Source organism: Anabrus simplex, chromosome 5, assembly GCF_040414725.1.
Source record: "Anabrus simplex isolate iqAnaSimp1 chromosome 5, ASM4041472v1, whole genome shotgun sequence".
NCBI lineage: Eukaryota > Metazoa > Arthropoda > Insecta > Orthoptera > Tettigoniidae > Anabrus > Anabrus simplex.
In genome coordinates this window covers 435,250,523-435,271,013 of record NC_090269.1, presented here as the reverse complement: position 1 = coordinate 435,271,013, position 20,491 = coordinate 435,250,523, and the positions used below count along the sequence as shown (strand labels likewise).

At 35.8% G+C, this 20,491-nt stretch overlaps 1 protein-coding gene across 1 annotated transcript in view; it reads right to left on the bottom strand.

Annotated features, from left to right (window-relative positions):
- LOC137501027 (gastrula zinc finger protein XlCGF8.2DB-like) overlaps positions 1-19,917 on the bottom strand; it is a 31,676-nt gene extending 11,759 nt beyond the window's left edge. The window contains exons 1-4 of the mRNA XM_068227883.1: positions 19,846-19,917; positions 13,565-13,660; positions 11,907-11,980; positions 1,811-2,183 (exon numbers count right to left, since the gene is read on the bottom strand). Coding sequence (XP_068083984.1) covers positions 1,811-2,183; positions 11,907-11,980; positions 13,565-13,660; positions 19,846-19,917 — 615 coding nt within the window. The remainder of the gene's footprint in view (positions 1-1,810; positions 2,184-11,906; positions 11,981-13,564; positions 13,661-19,845) is intronic.
- Between the last annotated feature and the right edge of the window lie 574 nt (positions 19,918-20,491).

Below are 20,491 nucleotides of genomic sequence, written 5' to 3'. Positions count from 1 at the left end.
ACATTTCATCGGCTAATAATTGCCATTTAATTCATATATCCTTTCATTGGCACTTGATCTCTTATATCTAGCACTCCTGTACACCTATAAATATTTTTCATCAATTGATTTGAAATTCATTACGATGCAACTCATAATACTTATCTCGTAACGGGATTTTGCCGCTGGATCTTTGCTGGACTACGGCATCCTGGAGTAGGCAACCACTGCGATCCGAAGATTACGTCATCTGCAGCTTCGGCTTGGGTCTTGGCTTGAGCTAATCAGTCTTGAGCAAACATTCCTTCTGTTTAAGCTGAGTCCATCTTGTCACCAGTCATCATGCAATCATAAAAGAACAAATACATAGTAGAATTCATAGTATACTGGTGAATAATAGGCAATTCAATTCGCAATATTTGTTTTTGGAAACTCGTGTTAGACGAAAATATTCTTTTCTTTAAATTTATAAATTTCTCTAATTTGGCCTATTCCTTGCTCTTTCTTTGCTTAAACAGATATTGTCTCCCTCCTGGAAACAATAAATTATGCCGCTATGGTACTAATTTCGGCAACGTGTAACTCGGCTGAAGCTTCCTTTCCGTTTCTGAATTCAGGTCTCACAGTGACGAATATTTCTTTCAAATCTAGTCTTTTTCTGCCTTATATTCTTGCAGATATAGTCTTCTATACTGTTAATTTACTAATACTTTCGTATTTGATGTTGTGTTGATCTTTTTTGAAATCTTTCTATAAGCTGAGCAACTTCCCTTCAACTTGTAACTCTATCTTCACAAAGTAGTCAAGAATCGTTTTCTTTGAAATTTTTCAGTCCATCATTATTTAATTCTTGAAATTCTTTTTCCTTTGCGGCCGGGCGATATCGATTTATTAGATCACTACTCTGTGTACTTGCACCTGAAGCTATTGTCCGCCATCTTTGTCCACTGTTTACATGACATTTACGGCCGCTAATGTAACGTAATGGTACACCATCAACTCCAAATTCAGTTCCGCGAAAATAACGGTCTAACTGAGCCTGCTGTTGGAAAGCTTTCCGCAAATATTACGCACAAGGAGTACATGTTTGAAATGAACTGAACAATATGCTCAGAAAAGCCCGGACGTCTAATCTCGACATCTCTTCAACACAATGTACCGGAAAAACATTTCTCTACAGCATGCGTTAAGGAATCCTCGGAAGGTTTTCTTTACACAGGGAAGTAAGACGTATTCTTAGTAGGGTACATATTAGAGAAAATGAACTCTTTTATTCGTTTGAAAAGTGCGGAAATAAATGATTGCGTCCTAAGCGGTAAAATTATACTCGTGAGTGAATTACAATATGTCTCCTAAGGTGACTACGCTGCGTAAACGAACTATTACATTCATCACAACGAAATGGTCTTATTCCAGAGTGTGTAAACATGTGTGTTTTAAGGTTGCTGTTCTGTGTAAAAGATTTATTGCATTCCCCACATTTGAACGGTCTAACACCCGAGTGTACTACCATATGGCCTCGGAGATGACCACGGCGTGTAAACTTCTTGTTGCAGACATTACATTGATAAGGTCTCTCACCGGAGTGCACCAGCATATGGTTGCGGAGGTACCTACGTCGATTAAAGGTACTGTTGCATTCCTTACATTTGTAAATACTTTTTCGCGAATGAATTTGTAGATGTTGTTTCAAGCTGCACTTGTGGCGGTAGGTGACGTTGCACACATCACAATGATACGGCTTTTCCAATGAATGTGTTAGCATATGAGTCCGCAGATGACTTTGCCGGGCAAAGGACTTCTTGCATTCTTTACAGGTGTATGGTCTTACTTTTGAATGAACGACCATGTGGGTTCGGAGATGAAATCGCCGGATGAAACTTTTATTGCATTCTGTACACCGATAAGGTCTTACTTCTGAATGACTACTCATGTGATTACGAAGATAACTACGCTTGGCAAATTTGCTATTGCATTTCATGCAGTGGTAAGGCGTTGCCTCAGAGTGAGTAAGCATGTGAGTTGCGAGTTCACTACTCTGGGTGTAAGTTGTATTGCATTCATTACAAGAAAACAACGCTTCTATACAGTGAGATGACAAATGTTTCCTCAGGGTGCAGTTTTTAGAAGACATCATATTGCACACTGTGCAATAATGCAACCCTTCATCAGTGTACACGGTCAATACTTCAGCATTCTGCGCACTGAAAAGAAAACAAAGTAACTTTATTTCAGAGGAACAGAACATAGTCACGGTAGGAAGTTGAATACAGGTACTTATTATTTTCAAGTTAGGGGCACCAATATATACAATACAAAATATCTACACTGTATACACAATATTTACAGAAGTGACGGGTATTTGGCTACATTGATGGCATTGTGTCCACACAATGACACCACCATACATTGTGCCCATTTCATGAGATTGTCCTGAGATTGTGCAATAGCGGTGCACAGACTGTTTAAGGACTTCCTTATACACCATCCCTCTTTGTGACCAGGTGGCAACTTTTCTTTAATTTCAGCATGTTCTGGATGATCTGGGTAACTTTGTTTCCAGAGCTTAACCCTCACATTTCCTTGGGTCAGCATCAAGTGGAGCAGAAGACTGCAGAAAACTGTTCCTGGACTTCAGTCAAGCTGGTGGTGGCTGATCTGCATGAAGGGGATGGGCTATGGGACTACACCTGCAAGTGAATACAACTCTTGCGTGGGTGTTGCTGCAGGATTCGTTCAAGGCAATGTCGACTTTCTTTGCATGAGCTGAGTTGCACCACATGGGACTAGCATATTATTTATGACGAACACTATAATACAGGTATTTGTTTATTATATTTATTCACAAAGCACAATACACAGCTACACTCAGAGCATTTTCTTCTATTGTTAACAGGCTAATATCACACTTATTTCAAATGGTACTGTATTTAATGTCCCAGCAGTTCAATCAAGTACTATTATTTGGAATTGACAAATGTGCCTATTTGCTCCCACATTCCAGGTGAACTCCCCAGGTTACAATAGCTTAGCAATAATGGACAAACTTTTAATACTAATTAGCTGGAACCAAACAAACACTTATTATATGTTATCTCATAAAATACATTAGTGTGATTTTCTGTTATAGTTAAGTTCTGTATGAGCCTCTGGAGCTAATTTAGCAACTTTACGTGAAATAAAAATCACTGAAGTCACAAATACTGGCTTTGAATTATATCAATATTTTAAAACATTCCTGTAACGAACCCACATTCCTATTAAATGAGGACTGTAATATTGTAAGAAAAACAAATTGGGCATTTAAAAATGAATAATATTCAAGCAGCAGTTGTGGGTGGCCATGAAGTCAATGGGTTTAAAAGAGATGCAGGTAGTTACTAGATAAAGTATCATAAGAAACAGCAGTTGCAGGTTGCCAAGAAGTCAAGGAGTTCAAAAGAGATGCAGGTAGTTACTAGCTAAATTATCATAAAGTAATTAGGAACCTTATGTCCACAGTTTCAGGAAAATCAACTAAGTATGCTAGGACCATTATGCATGTTCTTAAATCTGCAAAATAATGTCAGCACCATTATGGTATGAGTCTTCATTAAACAATGTTTTAAGTTTTAATCGATCAAAAAGTCGATAAAATTTCAGTGATGACTCCACTGATAAATAGCATTCAGCCAGTTACAGTCTTTGATTCAAGATGATATTTATTCTAAAAAATCAACGGGGGCTCAAAAAAGAATTCGCCAACATTCTCCAGCTGGTGTAAAATTCTAAAGATTTTTAAAAAATCTTTGTCGAAATAACACAGACATGTCATATAGCAACGATAGGATAGTAATGCCTAGGAATGGAAGGAAGCCACCAGGTGCTTAATTAATGTAGTCCCAGCATTTTTCTGGTATGAAAATGAGAAAATATGGAAAACCACCTTCAGGGCAAATGACAGTGATATTTGAACCCAGCAGCTTCTGAATGCAATCTGATAGCTACGTGACCCAAAGCGTGGAACCAGTTGCTCGGTCAAACATGATAGTGAGATGAAAGAGAGGTAGGCATATCTGTGATATCAGCCCTATGATTTCTGTCAGAGTATGAGAATTCAATAAATAATAAGGTGTTCTGTAATCCACCTACTCAATATTTTAATTTCCACTTATAGTGGTTACAATGCTAAAAAGAGAAAGATGTTCCATCTATTCAATACAATAATATTGTTGCACGAATTAATGTAGCAACATATTTAATATGTTATGGCCCGGTTTCGACATATGTCCATGTCATCATCAGCCGACACAAAAATGGCAAGAAGTCAACCCAATTCTAACATTTATGAAACTTTTCTTGAATTAAAAATAGATGTTCATGTAGAGGTTCTCGAGCACTCTTGCTGTAGATCTTGAGGTTAAAAAATTGATGCAATATAATTCACAATTTTTGTTATTCAAGGAATAAAATTTGTTGCTAGGTAACAAATGATATGATTTTGTTTTAGTACTTCAAAAGGTGGATAATGGTATATATAAAAACTCTTAGAATATGAGACTATTATTACTGGTATGGATTTTATGAGATCTAAGGAAAAGAAAAGAAATTAAAAATAAGAGACAGAAAAGTGAAAATGGTAAGGTAAGTAATATTATGAGGCTCACTTTAATTTAGCCTTGTCATGAAGTACAAGAAGAAATAAGAACCAAAAATTGAATATAGGTAGGGGAGAGGAAGGGGTAAGGGAGTGAGGGGAGTAGTTTAAGGTGGGTCAGGGGGTGTTGTGGTAAGGGCAAGTAGCGCGAGGTGTTGTGTATTATGTGGAAGATTGAACGCCAACTTGTAAACTTGAAGCTTTTGAAAACTAAGATAAGGAAGTCAAAAAGAGTGTTCCATTTTTTAGACAAATCGTTAAGGTTTTGGTTAGGATTAAAATATTGATCAAGGTGTATTAAACAATTTTCAGTGATATCCAGAAGAGGGCCTTTGTTTAGGGTACTGATAATTTCAATGTCTTGATCTAACGTAGTGAAATGATCTTTTACGTCTTGCATGTGTTGCTCTATTGCTGAGAATTTATTGTATTTTATTGTGTTAACATGTTCTGAATATCTAATTTTGAAATTGTGTCCAGTTTGTCCTATGTAAGAAGAATCACAAGTGTTGCATTTAAAACAGTATACACCAGAGTTTGAAAATACATTAGTTTTGTTTATAGATTTGAAGTTATAAATCACATCCATGTTTCTATTGATAGTTCGAAAGGAAATTTTGGAATTACGTTTTTTGAAGATATTGGCTATGCAGTAGACGTTTTCATTGAAAGTGAAGTTAGAGTAAGCTACTGGTTTAGGATTGTCATTTGATAGTGTTGTATTTGTTTGGTGTTTTTTGATTATTCTATAAAAAATGTGCTGTAACCATTAAATTTAGCGATGGAACATATGATATTAAGTTTTTTATTTAAATTTTCTATAGATAAAGGTATTTTGAAAGCACGGTTAACCATAGTGTTGTAAGTGGCACATTTATGTGATTGTGGGTGTGAGGAATCTTGCCTTATGATTGTAGCTGTTTGTGTGGGTTTCCTATAAATCACATAAGGTAAAGAATAAGGTAATCTGCTAATTGTTATATCTAGAAAATTGATTGAACTGTTGGATTCACTTTCAAGTGTAAATTTAATATGAGGATCAATCTTCTTGAGATTATTAAGTGTAAAGGATGCATTAATAATCCTATCATCTAGAATTACCAATGTATCATCCACATATCTTGCCCAGAAAAGAATATTCTTGAAATTATCATTGTCAATAAAATTGTGTTCCAGAAAATCTAGGTATATCTCTGCCAATGCTGGTGATCCCATTGCCAAGCCATCTTGTTGGTATATTATATTGTCAAATGTGAAAAAATTGTTACAGACTACCAATTTTAAGACAGCCATGAAATCAAGAATCTCAAGTTTACTCAGGTGACTGTATGTATTCAGATTTATTTTGATAATGGGAAATAATTTTTTGGTATTAATGCAAGGGTATAGTTTGAAATATCAAAAGAATGTAAAGAATGGTGTGGCTGAAGTTTGTTCAGTTTTTCAATTAGCTCAATAGTACTTTTAATAGATATTTTTGATAAAAAATTGATCATTATTCTTTAGAAATTTCTGAATGAATTGGGCTAATTTGTATAGCGGACTGGGCCTGTAATTAATGATCGGGCGAATGGGGACATCAGCCTTGTGGATCTTAAGGAGAGTTTTTGCAATTGGTAGACCCGGATTCATGTTCAATAATTTTGTTTTCTCATAATTTGTAAATAGGAATGATGTGTTCTTTAATGTTTGCCTAAGAAGATGCTGAATCTGTTGAGTTGGGTCTTTTTTAAATATTGAAAAATAATTTTTGCTGACAAAGTTTTTGGTTCTTTCAATGTATTCAATTTTATCCATGACAATTGTTATGTTACCCTTATCAGCTTTTATAACGATGAGATTATTATTTTTTTCCTTTTTAAGCTTGAAAATTAATTCCCTTTCATGGAAAGTGTCTCTTTTAGTAGGTTTTGTATTTGTAATTGTGGTGTGAATCTTATTTTATTTTTTCTTTACATCAAATCCTGCTTCATCTTGTAAAACTATGGGCATTTTACTGATGGCTATTTCAGATTCTGTAACTAAATTAAAAAATGTATTAACTTTATTTGTGTTGGGCCAGTTATGTTTAGGGCCATAATAGAGGATCGAGTTGTCATCATAATCTAGAGTTGTTTTTGATAAGTTGACTACAGGTGGATGGAAATTCTTTATTATGTTGTCAGGATTGTTCCATTTTTTTATTAGTTTAGTAACATTTCTGCTTAGCACTGAGTTGTTTTTGAGTGTATTGAGCTTTCTAACTAAGGTACTCTGTTTTTAGATAGTATATTGAACAATGTGTTGTCAGCCTGGGTCTGAAATACGTCCCATTGAGCGCTTGAGAGTTGTTGAGCTGCTTCAAGGTGAGACTCATAGAGTCGGCTGTTTAGAAAAGATTTTTTCTTATGAAGGAACTTAATTCTGTTATTTAACCAAATCTTGTTAACTTGCACTTGGGTTCTAGAATGGTCAGCAGAAATGTGTACTTGTGTTTCATGCCCTCATGTCGGCATTATGTCATTGTCACTTTGGTATTCCACTATCAATTTTAAATGAACCACTTTAATTAGAATTTTTAACGGAATAACTTTTAGTCTCTGACAAGAGTTTATGGTTTAATCATTCACAGTGTTTCCATTTACATGTTTGTATAATGTATCATTTTTCACATTTTTATGTACTGAATTTTAGAAACAGACTAACTTTTAGCTTCTATATTAATATATAAGGTGTACTCTTGAAGATTGTTTTTAGGCCTAAGATGCCCTATATTAAGGGATAAACATGTCCCATTTAATTGATAGTCTGTTTATGTAACCACTATAAGTGGAAATTCCTGTCTAGAAAAACAAGAATAGCGGCCGAGAGGATTTGTCGTGCTGACCACACGACACCTCATAATCTGCAGGCCTTCAGGCTGAGCAGCGGTCACTTGGTAGGCCAAGGCTCTTCAAGGGCTGTAGTGCCATGGGGTTTGTTTTGGTTTGTTTGTATAAGTGGAAATTAAAGTATTGAATAGGTGGATTAAAGAAGACATTATTTATTGAACTGTTAATTTTGAATACAGACAAAAAAATGAGATTTATAATATGTAATAAGAGTATGAGAACCCATGCACATCTCGGTAGATGATGATTCACTTCTTTGTCAAGATGTTGGCAAAGACTGCCATTACCTCGGTTCGTATTCAGACAGACGTCACTCTTTAGGAGTGATAGCTGGGTGGATTCAGAATACTTTATTCATATTGGAAGTAACACGTGAAGTAATGAAGTATGATGGCTATGACAAAATGCAGGAACAGTGGTAGGAGGGTATTTAAATGTAGATATACTGTAAGGATTAGCTAGATATGAACTCCATGGGTCAAACTCTGTGTATTAACAGAGCTGTCATGTTGGGCCAAACGGAACAATATAGGTTAACCAAGAAAACAGCAGACATTGACTTAGAGGGTATGAGAAATTGAAAATAAATTGGCAACAACTGATAAATGCAGTCTGCAATAGCTTAGTGAAATATAGATTAAAAGTAAACACTTCACTACATTGTTAAAAAAGATTGTTACTAATGTTTTATTTCACAGAGGCTCACAGACCTAATGCAAAATGCCGCAAGAGTCTATGATGAAGACGTACATAATTTTATCTGGTTTGAAGCAATTTGAGTGACATGAAGATGTGAACTTGGATAGATGAAACATTTAATATTATTATTTACAATGTCCCATCTATTTGTATAGATTTTAAATGTCTGACAGACAGAATTTTGTCCCACACGAGTTCTAAGACATGCCACAAAAACATAGAACTGTGGCTTTCTTCGATTTTAATCCTTTCCAGATCCTGGAGCAGTAGTTCTACACCTAATAGCCCACTTCTCTCAATTGAAATGATGCTAGCTACTCCTTTACAGACTGGGATAGGTTTATGTCAGTTTTGTCATGTGATGTATATACCTCTGGAGTTTGGACCATTGTAGGGGTCAAGGAAGACCTGCATTCCTGAATCACTGCAAGCTATGACAGATAATGAAAGAGAGCGTGTCTGAAATAATAATGGCAAGTGTTGCAATATGTTTGCTGAAGGTTTGTCAAAGAAATAGAGAAGCAGAACTGCAGGAATTTTATACTGAATAGAGCAAACAGAGAAAGTCTTTGTAAAACAGGTCGGTGTTCACCCTGGCGTAATGTGAGCAAATTGCAAGAGGAAGAGATTTAGGCTACTTCATAAGAGCAACACATACGTTGGGAGTGGTAGCTGGAGTGGAAAAGTTAAGCAAACAATGCATGAAAAGAAGGAATTGAAAAGAGAAAACAATATTCTGGGAATACCTTCTTGTAACTTGTGGATTACCTTGGTGCCTACCATATCAGAATGATGCTGTAAAGTAATTCTTTAAAAGCACAGTTTGTGTAAATACATGCCATTAGCCCATGATTCAGGTCACATAACTGAAACAAAGTTACTCATTTATTCACTCATTCATTTTCCTGAAGAAGGAATAAAACTAATTTACATTTACCATATATATTTGCTAATGTGAGTTACAGCAGAAATTCACCTTAAAATAAATCATTAATTTACAAATCCCTCCATTTTTAATACTACTTTTTACTTGCCTTTCACAGAAAAACTGACCTGTTTTATATTACAGAAGTTTCAAATACTTTGAAACCAAATGGCAACAACCATCCAAATAAAGTCTGAAAACACCTTGATTAATCTCGGTAAAGTTGGAAAGGTATATATGGCATCAACCAGTGTGCAGGGCAGGACCAATTTTCATATCACAATTGGGAACAGGATTCAAAATTGGGTAACTACATCTTACTATTGTATGCATTATTATATAAAAGTGAAATGTGGCCACTTCTGAGTACATTTTTCCTGAATATTGCATATCTCTCAGAGTGGAGTGTGACAGCTAATTCATTAGTGTTAAAACTAAAACAGAGTAGTTTAGTGTCAAATATTTCATTTTTACGGTCCGTATTGAATCGATAATTACATTTAAAATATTAGGTATGGAGATCCAATCTTTGATTGTGGCTGCTAATTCTTTTGTCTCCTAGTCTTCAATTTGGAATGATGTGTCCAGGTGCAATAGCGTCACTTCCCTTGCTACTTCTGTGTTACACAAAACTTCTCCTCCCATCTCACATTCAGTTGATTGATTATTTTTCATGCATTTGGGAACAGTTTATGCAATTTGATAGCATTACAAAATGATCTTTATTTGCATTATATATTCCCTTGGCAACAATTTTTTCTCACTAAGTACTGGTTTCAAGCTTGGATTTAGATAAGTAAGAAGAGTTTCCTATCACATAATGAGTCAGCCCATTGTTGTTTCAATTTTGCCTGAATTTTATATTCCTTCATTGCAATTTCAAGTCTCCAACTCCTCCACCTTAAAGTATTTGGGACATTTCGTACTTTCTTTGTATGGTTTAGAGTTCTTTTACCCATTCTTATCTATGATTCAATTTGTTTGGGTGACTTCTCACCATCAGGAAACTGAGGAAATGAGACATTTTTGTTATTTTCATTATTACAATTACAACCCAACAAGCAAAACTGAAGGATTATGGAACTCTCAATGATTTATTTTAGAGCTGCAAAAATCATGTGCACAGTCAGCTGCTGCTCTAATGAATGATAGAAATGATGCAATCATGCTTGAAAGAGAGTTATTTATCTCCAATGCCTGTCATTTCTAACTGTGGAATACAAAATTGTATTTGTTTATTCAAGACTTATTTTTATTTTTTGATCATTTTATGCTGGACTGCTTCCTTGGTAAACATGAGTGTTACTAGATAATTCTGGGCAGTTGAAAATAAATTTTATTTCCTTTCAGATATTCAAATTATAAAAACTAGGTCATGTTCAGCAAATTATGACACATGCCAACTCTAGATGTACAAAGTTACTGAACAAGTATGAAATGAAAAGGAAAACGATAGTTGTCATGTGACTGTTTTTGATGGAACATAACATCACTGTGAATGGATTTCACAGATTCATTCACTGAAAACTCGTCTTCACTGTCTTAAAAATTCAGACACATCTTTCCTTAATGCACCTAATCCGTCTTCTTCTGTCAAGATTTTTTCCTTTGCAAATTGGGATCAAATGCATTCAAAGAAAGACGACACCTGTAGGAACAAATTACAAGACTAAATTCTCATAAAAACACAGAACACTGATACATTAAATCAGATGTCATCTTCACTACTTGACTGCTATGTAACATGTATAATTATTCTTGGAGAGCAAGATTACTTGATATTCAAAATGGTTAGTGTACAGTACACCATATAAATTCTTCTATACCGCGCTCGATAGCTGCAGTCGCTTAAGTGCGGCCAGTGTCCAGTATTCGGGAGATAGTAGGTTCGAACCCCACTGTCGGCAGCCCTGAAGATGGTTTTCCGTGGTTTCCCATTTTCACACCAGGCAAATGCTGGGGCTGTACCTTAATTAAGGCCACGGCCGCTTCCTTTCTACTCCTAGCCTTTTCCTGTCCCATCGTCGTCATAAGACCTATCTGTGTCGGTGCGACGTAAAGCAACTAGCAAAAAAAAAAAAAAAAATTCTTCTATGAAGGTGAGAGTGTGTGTTTGAGTATACTGCAACTCTAGTACATTTTAAGTTAATACACCTGCAGGCAACAGTTGTATAATGAGGTCAAGTGTTAGAAAAGAAGCCAATATAAATAAATGTACCAAACAAATATATTGAACAACAAAACAATGGTTGACCAAGTTTCTGTATTTAATTACCATAGTTTGAAGTAATTCTCTTTCATTATATATGAAATCAAACAATGCTGAACTTGTACATTTAGTGGACAATCTATCGCTGTGTGAAACGGTAGGTATAAAAGTCCATATTTCTGAGAAAGTTGAGAATGCTTTGGAGGAAATATTTGCAAATCACATTTCCGATATTAAAAAATATGATGATTTATACTGCAGTGACAGTGAAAGATTGAAGACAAGCTTCACGGTTGCTCAAAGAAATGAAACGAACCTAATTCAGAAATACCTGATTTATCTCGCATACATTTCACAGACTGTTCCTGCTAAAACTATAAACAGATAAAACATGTTCTCAAAGATCCTGAACATTTCACCTAGTTCTAACCAGAAGCTTTTAAGATTATCCGACCTTAACCTTGTAAGGAGAAAATTAAATTGATGAAAATGGGCACTACATGAATATAAAAAATACATGCAAGTGAGTATGTTAGTAAATACGTAATGGAGATATTTCATATTATGTAGGTTTAGTGATGTACTTACTTGCTTTCTTCTTTGGTATTTGGAACAGGTTGATGTTGTTCAATGAAGATTTCTTCCTTAATATCTTTACAAGGCTATAAATAAATAAGGAGAGAAGGGTAAAATATATATACAAGAAGCAGATAAGAAAATAAGTATCATACTAGCACAAAAATAATCAATGCATCTTCCAATGGAAATGAAAAAGAAGATGTGAAGGGTTAAATCAAGTCATAATTATATGGAGGGGTAGGAAAATGAAAAGGAACACAAAATCATAGAGTAGCAGTTGAACTGGTGGCAACAGAAAAGGAGAAACTTGAAGGGACATGACATTCCTCTTTCCACGAAAGAAAGCTATTCTGTTTATCCTATTAGGTGCACCATTCCTTGTTGCAATGTTTCTATTCATGACTTCACTTGTCACTTTGTTTCTTTCCACTGCAAAGAGGATTCTAACTGTAAAGTAGACATGTAATGGTCCTCATCCCAACAAAGCTATCCGCATTTATGAATTGCTTACCACCTTTCCAAGACAGTTTCCTAATCATTTTCTTGAAAGAAAACATTTCCATTTCATTTTCTTCCAATGATAAATATTTCTGCAGACATTGTTTCCAACAAAACATATTATTATATAACAATGACAGGAGTTAGGCAAAGTTTTGACATCTCCATTGACCATGTTACTTTCATTGAAATTGATAACTGTGATACACCATGTTACATTTAAAACTACAGAAAAAAAGTATTTATTTTATGTACTCATATATTATAGCAGGATTACAATTATCATCAAGTTTACTGCCTTCACTCATCATTCTACCAGATCTCAATGCAGTTGGTCTAGTCCTCCCAAACAGTTTCTCCTCAGATGAGTCTCTGCAGAATCAACTGCAGGGATGGGGATGTATCCCAACACATGTAAACTAATTTGCATGTGAGAGTTTATGTAGTGAAGATAACTCAATCAACTCATGATATCAAAACTTCAAGAAGCAAGTTATACACAATTCACACAACTGTCATGAAATCAAGCTAATATGAAACGGCCATGAATAGGCAATTCCTGCAATATGCCAGCTGCCATGCACTATGCACATTGCAAAATATCTTGGAACTGTTTCAGCTGTTGTATGGTATGGAGCTATAGGCCTTGGAAAAATGCTAGTTGTCACACAACACCTAAATATGCATTACAACACCTAGTGAAAACCTTGAAACTGTGTGAAGAAAATTAGAATATTGTATAGAATACCTAACAAGCCTACAAAAACGACAGTTTAGAACATATTCTGACTTAGTGCCCTATGATACGGAGTCCCTCTTTGAAATCAAATCTGTAGTTTTCTCATGTTATACTACTCAACACCAATAACAGTAACAAACAAAAATGTACAGAAACTCTGCGTTCAAAGATATTTATACAGTCAAAAGCATTAGTAGCAATGATACCAGCTCCTACACAATAGGTAGTGGAGGCCTTTGCAAATATACCATCTGCTCCATGATACCTAGTGTGAGATCTTGGAACAACCCAAAGCAAATATGAAAGTCTGGTTATAAAAGGACATTCAAATTGTATGTACAGAAATAAAGGGTCACACAGCGAAATCTGTTTGGCTATCTTCTCACTATTTCCATTATCAGACAATGGCTTATTAAATTATATACATTACCTCAAATGAATTTGCCTGTGTTGGCCCAGGCTCCATTAACTCTAATTTAGTTTCTTGTTTCAGAGGTATCATTTCTGATACAGGTTGAGAATGTTCCTGTGAAAATTAATATATATCAGGCATGAAATTTCCAAACATTTGCTAATACAGTCACCTACAAATAAACTTTACAATTCATTACCTTTGAGTGTATGAGTTAATTTAAAAGAATTATAAATATAGAGAACATTTCTACAAATAGGAGATCCTTAAAGCTAAAGGGTGCAGTTCAGTAGAAGAAAACCATCCTATTATAATGCAAGGGATACATCAGGAAAAGTGTGCATAAATACTGATAATTATTTTACTCATCTCAATATTTAAAAATTCAGAGCACTAGTACTAGCAAGTACAGCCATCATGAGATATCTCTTCCATCTCACTTGTTATATGTTGAGTCCCCAGCAAAAAACTGGTTGGATCATCAACTATTCTATAATCAACTGCAGCAGAGAGATAAGGTGTTAATATGGAGACATATTACAGAAATGAAGAGTGACATAGTGCCCAATTACTTTGCTCCCTTGATCAGAAAGTGCTATCACACATTAGTCCAGTATAACCACTGATTTTGTTGTTATTATTTTTTTACACAAATGAACACAGACATGCCCCATGGCAATGACAGGACAGAAAAGAGTTGCAAGAAGGCAGTAGCCTTAGTAAAGGTATGGAAATGGTAAACAACAGAACACTGACTTCAGGGCTGTTAGCAAAGCTGTTCAAAACCACTACATCCCAAATGCAACCTGACAGGTCTATGAATTTGACCATCTTTTTGGTCTCTAAGTTCATTAAAAATTTCACAGGGAGTTATATACTCCTCTCAATATTTTTATACAGGTCTTTTATACAATTAATACTTGTACATGTTTCAAAAGATATCCACTTTTTTCATCAACGAGCTTTACATATATCAAATCACAACATCCTAATCTAACTTATATTAACACCCATAAATATTTAAAATTAAATGTTAAAACACAGAACACTGTTGTTGTATTGATTACAATTTTAATTTAACCTGACAGGTCTGCAACACAAATCACTCAGTTAACTTGCACAATCCCTATCATGTCTATATAAAAAAACCTTCATATACATACACAATGACCTAAATATCTCATGGTGGTGCTCTCCGGTACTAATAAAAAGGAGATGAACTACATACAGCTGCTGCCATCTGTCACCAAACTAGTGAAGCCTATACCCGCACACCAATTCAATAGTGCGACACGGTCTATTCTCCTTCACCTTTAAATATTGCTGTCTTCAGATATGTTTTGCCCTCTTTTCCTCCTCCAACTTCCAATTTACCCTCCACACACTGAGTATAAAAGACCATGTTCTTTACAAGATCCTCACATACCAATATCTGGTCTCTCAAACTGATCCACCTGTCCAGTTTCAAGCCTGAGGAAGAGGTGAACAGCCAAGAAGACCAGCTAATGTTTGGTGGACAGGGGCATGATCCAAGGGGAGAGTCCCTTGGTCTCTAACCTGGCCTACAGGGCTCTTCCAAGAGAAACTGAGAGGTTGTTAGGTTATGTTATGATGTGATGACCTTCGTTAAGTCAGAGAGGTAATAGATCTTTCATATACTGCACCAATTAACAATGTTGACTCAGCAAAAGGGCATGAAATCCCTACTGCTTTGCCAATTATTACTATATTCATATATGGCTATTTGAGACCATGTCAAGCAACAATCAAACATTATTGGAAGCCTTCCTTGCAGCCCAAAATCTTTGCATTCTTTCTCTGCCAGCCTGTCATCTTTCCTCTGTCCATCCCTTATTCAGTTTCCATTCATCATGGAAACCACTGAAGCTGTCAATCACTGATCTATACTTTTTCATTTTAGGATAACTTCCTCATTTAATTCAGACTGCTCAAGATCATTTTTTACCTCCCTGACCCATTTGTCAGAAATTTTATGTCTACTACCAAATCATTTACAAATTTATTTTGTCAGCCTCTTCTCATCCATTTTAAACAGATGTCCATTAAATTTGAGTATTCTTTTCCTCAATGACTGAGTCAAACTTTTGCTTTCCTGGTACACTTCTCCACTTCCCCATAAGCTGGCCACCCACAATTTTTGGACCTCTGGATATTTCAAATTTCTCTCTTTCTCTTAGTCCTGACATTCCTGTCATTGGAGGCATTCACTAGCATACAGACACTCCATTTTAATCAATGTGTCATAGTGTCTTACTTCAGCTTGACTTGTATTGGTCTTTCCTTGTATAAAGCCTGTGTCCTGCAAAAAATCAATTGCAATTTTCTCTTGCTAGGTGCAGCTGGCTTCTCTCTTGATGGCTGTCAGGTGTAGATTTTCTTGAGGTACTTGAAACTGTCTACTCTTGCTATGTTACCATGAAGTGATAGGGGCTGTTTTGATGTTGGTCACATACTTGGTTTTTTCAAGGGAAATTTGGAGTTGTGCTTTAAGTGTATTTAACTGAGTTAGAGTTTCGAGACAGGATCACAAGATCATATACAAATGTAGGGCAGTTGATCTCGATGCTGTTTATGATCCTCCAATGTACACTTGGTTGAGCAGTCCTTTCTCATCCTGTTTTCCTATTTGCAGATGATCTTTTCCAAAACACAGCTGGAGAGTACCAGTGATAGCTCATCACCCTGTATGACCCCCGTTTTGATTTCAAACTCCTTCAAGAGCTGCTCCGTGAAGTTTACTTGGAATGGGTGTCCATTAGTATCTGAATAATACAGTTACTTTGGCATCTACATCAACTTCTACCAGTATGTCGAACAGCAATACCCTGTCAACTGAATCATAAGCTTGATATTCTCCAAGCTGTTGATGTATTAGCTCCACTAGCCTCATCTGCAGTTCCTTGGATAATGCCGTATATAGTACGGGAACAATCAAAATGCCACAATATTAATTATTAGGATCCATTCTACCACCTTTCTTATGTAAAGGATGAATGAAAGTAGTTTTCCAATCATCAGGGATTACTTTCGATTCCCAGATACTTTCCATTTCTTGCCTTAAATTTGTACATGTGATTTCTCCACCAATTTACAGAATCTCTTCTGTGACTAAGCCTTCACCTGTGGTTTGTTATTCTTCAGCTCTGCAATTATTTTATGAAGTTGTGTTTGTCCGGTGCAACTGAATTTTGTTCATTGTTTCAGATTTTTTTCTTTGCCATTTATCATGGATATTTGGAGTTTAGTAGTTTCTCAAGGTATCTGATCATGATCTTACAATTTTCATCCTTGTTTTAAACCCTCCCTTCTACACTCAAGCCTAATGATTGACAACCATTTAAGTGTTGTTGGGTAGTCATGTAAAAGGTTCCAATATTGTTATTCCCTCACGATTATTATTACTATGCTCAATGCGTGATCAATGCTATACTGTACTGCAAACATTAATTGAGCCCCCTGTATGTTCAACTTTATGATACCAGAGAGTTTCTTCATGGGGATCGAACCAAGTACATTAAAAATACATCCTAAAATAAGTCACTTCCAACAAGAGGAGGAGCTGAAATTTAGCGCAGGTGTTCCTAATTGAGATGACTACCCTAAAAAAATTATCCCTATATTGCACAATGACACAACAATGCAATCTACAGTTGTTACTTCAACAGAACAGTAAGGCTGTTGGGGGAATCATTTAAGCAACATACATACTCTGAGCGGTATGGTACCATGCCCATTTTTTTTGAAAATGTTGCACACAAATACTTCTTCATCTTCTAGAATTGAAATGTCTGTTTTACTCAATTATGAGTAGCTTAGGGTGTTTGTACTTGCAGAATACACCAGCATCCTTGTCATGTAGTTTGTTCTCAATAGGAGGTAAGACAGCAAATTTCAACTTCTACAATACATGGTACTAAGTGACAGTTACGTAGTTGTTTTACTTTTGGAATTATTGTAAATTTTTACATCTAAAAAGAGGCGTCTAGTAGGAAAGCATCCACTGTGTTAAAGTTTTATTTTGACAAAGTTTTTGCTATGGCTCATAGGTACAGAAACAAAATAATGTTCATGGATTGAGTGTTAGATAATATTTCTCTGTATAAATGTTCCTATTTTTTTTTCATTCCTGTATCAATGATTAAATTCCATCTGTCTCATGCCAGGCTCATTTGTTTGCTACCCCACTCATGCCAATGGTAATGAAGTTGGGAATGGCATCTAGCTGTAAAACTCAACACATCATGAAATGGCAAGGAAGTGGAAGAACTGAATCGATAGGAATTTCACGGTGCTCGGGCACGTGTGCCCAGCCTTCCTTGCAAAAAAATCATATCATCACAAGAATGGATGAATACGGGGATATAAGATAGGAAGGGCGGGGATGAGGCCTAAATTTACCATCACCAAATTCCTATTTTTCAAACGGATATTTTGAAATGAACATGAAATACTGCCTTCACTCATAAACTAAACTTCCCTTCCATCTAATCACAGTTAACTAACAGGAATTACTGCCAAGAATGGATAAAAATTAAGGATGGAGATATGAGGCCCGGGACCCCTGGAAGAACAACTGGAATTTAGCAGAAAACATCACAATAATTGGACTGTGTTGTTCAACCACCCAATATTTTTAAAATGAGATTTTGATGTTAATGATGGAATAGTACAATGAACTATGTGTATGAAGGGTTTTGGTGCCTTTCATTTAGTAATGGTAGTAGAGAATGTTGCCACAAAAAATGCACCCCAAAATAAAGTATGTAGTCGAAACTACATCTCTTCTTTCAGCAAGAGTAACCAAAAAAACTGGAGAGATCTTGCAATATGATGCAGACCAATATCAAGTAAGACAAAGGTAAAACAGGGCAAAAATGTGGGATTGAGTAAGAGCATATGACCAATAAAACAAGTATAGCTGCTCCCTTTTGGGAAGTGCTTCACATCATCTAAGAACATTAAGCTTGAAAATCACTCCAAACAGATTGTAAGCCGAACAGAACCAAAATGAAAGAAAATATTAATTTGCAACACCATAAACAATACAAAGTAAAATGGCACAACACTAAGACCCCTACCAAGGGATGCCAATTAAATGAGACAGGGGGCAAAATAAATATGTGACAAAATTGCAGAGATCGAGTGTCCTGTTAATTCACCTTTTATTTTATAAATGCAGTTCAGCAGATACCATCTTGTGCTACACCCACAGCATCAAGAACGCACCTTCTCCTCATGTGAAACCACTTACCTTTGTATTCAAACAAAGCTCTGTTGTAGAAACATAAGCGAACATGAACATTCAACTACGTTATTCAAACTGAAAAACTATTCCATTGCAAATCGCAATAACCAAGGTTAAATTTAGTTCTTGTCAAGGATCTTATGAAATCTATCTGCAGGGTAATAACGAACCAAATGGTGAGGTGAGAAAGAAGATAAATATGAGATCAATGCAGTTGAGGACATAGGTTTATATGCACACAATTATCATTGACAGCATTCCTAACTTATCCTTATTCTTTTCAGTCTGAGTACCATCCTGCAATTGTTCAAACCCGTAATTGTACCACCAATCACTTTTGATATTTTCATGTGTAGTTACTTCCTGCTTATGAATAACATATTCTGAGTCCTTCCAGCTTACCTCCCATACCACAAAGTTGATGTCAAACAGTGTTGAAATGAGTCCTTTCTTGAGGAATACCAATGGTCACTGCAACATCTCTGTTACATCTACATACAATTTCACGTAACATATCACCATCCTGGCACTTAAAATGATCTACTTTTTCATATTCACTTTTTCTAACAGACATTCAGTCTCCATATATTTTCTTTTGTTGTTGCCAACAGACATCCTTCAGTCTTGGAAATACTAACTCACTCCACCTCCTTTCCAGCTCGAAAACATTACACTGGAGATCTGCCACTCTGACCAAATCCATCACATAGTCAAGAATCTTACTATATTTCCACTCACCTCAATCCCTCCTTGCTATATAATGATCCATGTATACCATGAATAACCAGTAACTACAGTGAGCCTGTAATATTCTATGCTTAACAACCAACAACTTTTAGTTGGTACATTGTAATATGCCTATTCTAAATCTGCAAAATATAAGAGTAACTGTCTACTCTTCTCATAGTATTTTACAGTTACTTGGCTGGTCTGACAGCCCCTCTGTGGTCTGAAAAAACTCCACTGGCTTTCATCCAATTGACTCCATGTTACATTCTCAATTATTAAATATTATTTATGATAATCAACTTACAAGGTTTGGGGGTTCATCTTCTGTATTTAAAGACCACCATGGCTCACATTTGACAAAGACAGGTTCCTCCATACTTTATGACAAAATACCCTGCAAAATACAAGCAATTGTATACACATACAATTTGGGAATCATCTTCAATCACTGAATTAAACATTGGGAATTGCAATAATACCCCTGATATATGTTCATGTCACTAAGGGGATTTAGATTTTAGGGGATGTAAATCTGAGGTAGGTGACCCTTTTCCCTTAACTCTAGTCAGAAGAATAAAACAAAGAGGATTTCAGTAAAATTGTAGTAACTAACTCAAGGTGAGAGATCAAAATCCAACATGGCATGGTTCACAGTGTGCTGCACAATGTTGCCAAGTTCAGAGCTATTCTTTCACTGCCTACAGATAAGAACATGACAGAATATGAGACATGTCTGGCTAGCGACAAGACCATTAGCCCCAGGTTTGACTCGCAAAATGGCCCACAGATTCCTACCATCCACTATAACAGTATTGTCTAGTGACAAGACCAATTGATAGTTATGTCACTGAAACTGCCATTACATCTTGCACACGCTGTGACATGTCACTTTTAGACTCTGAGGTTTCATTATTCTTGGTATGGATTTTACGGCAGACATTTTCTCAATA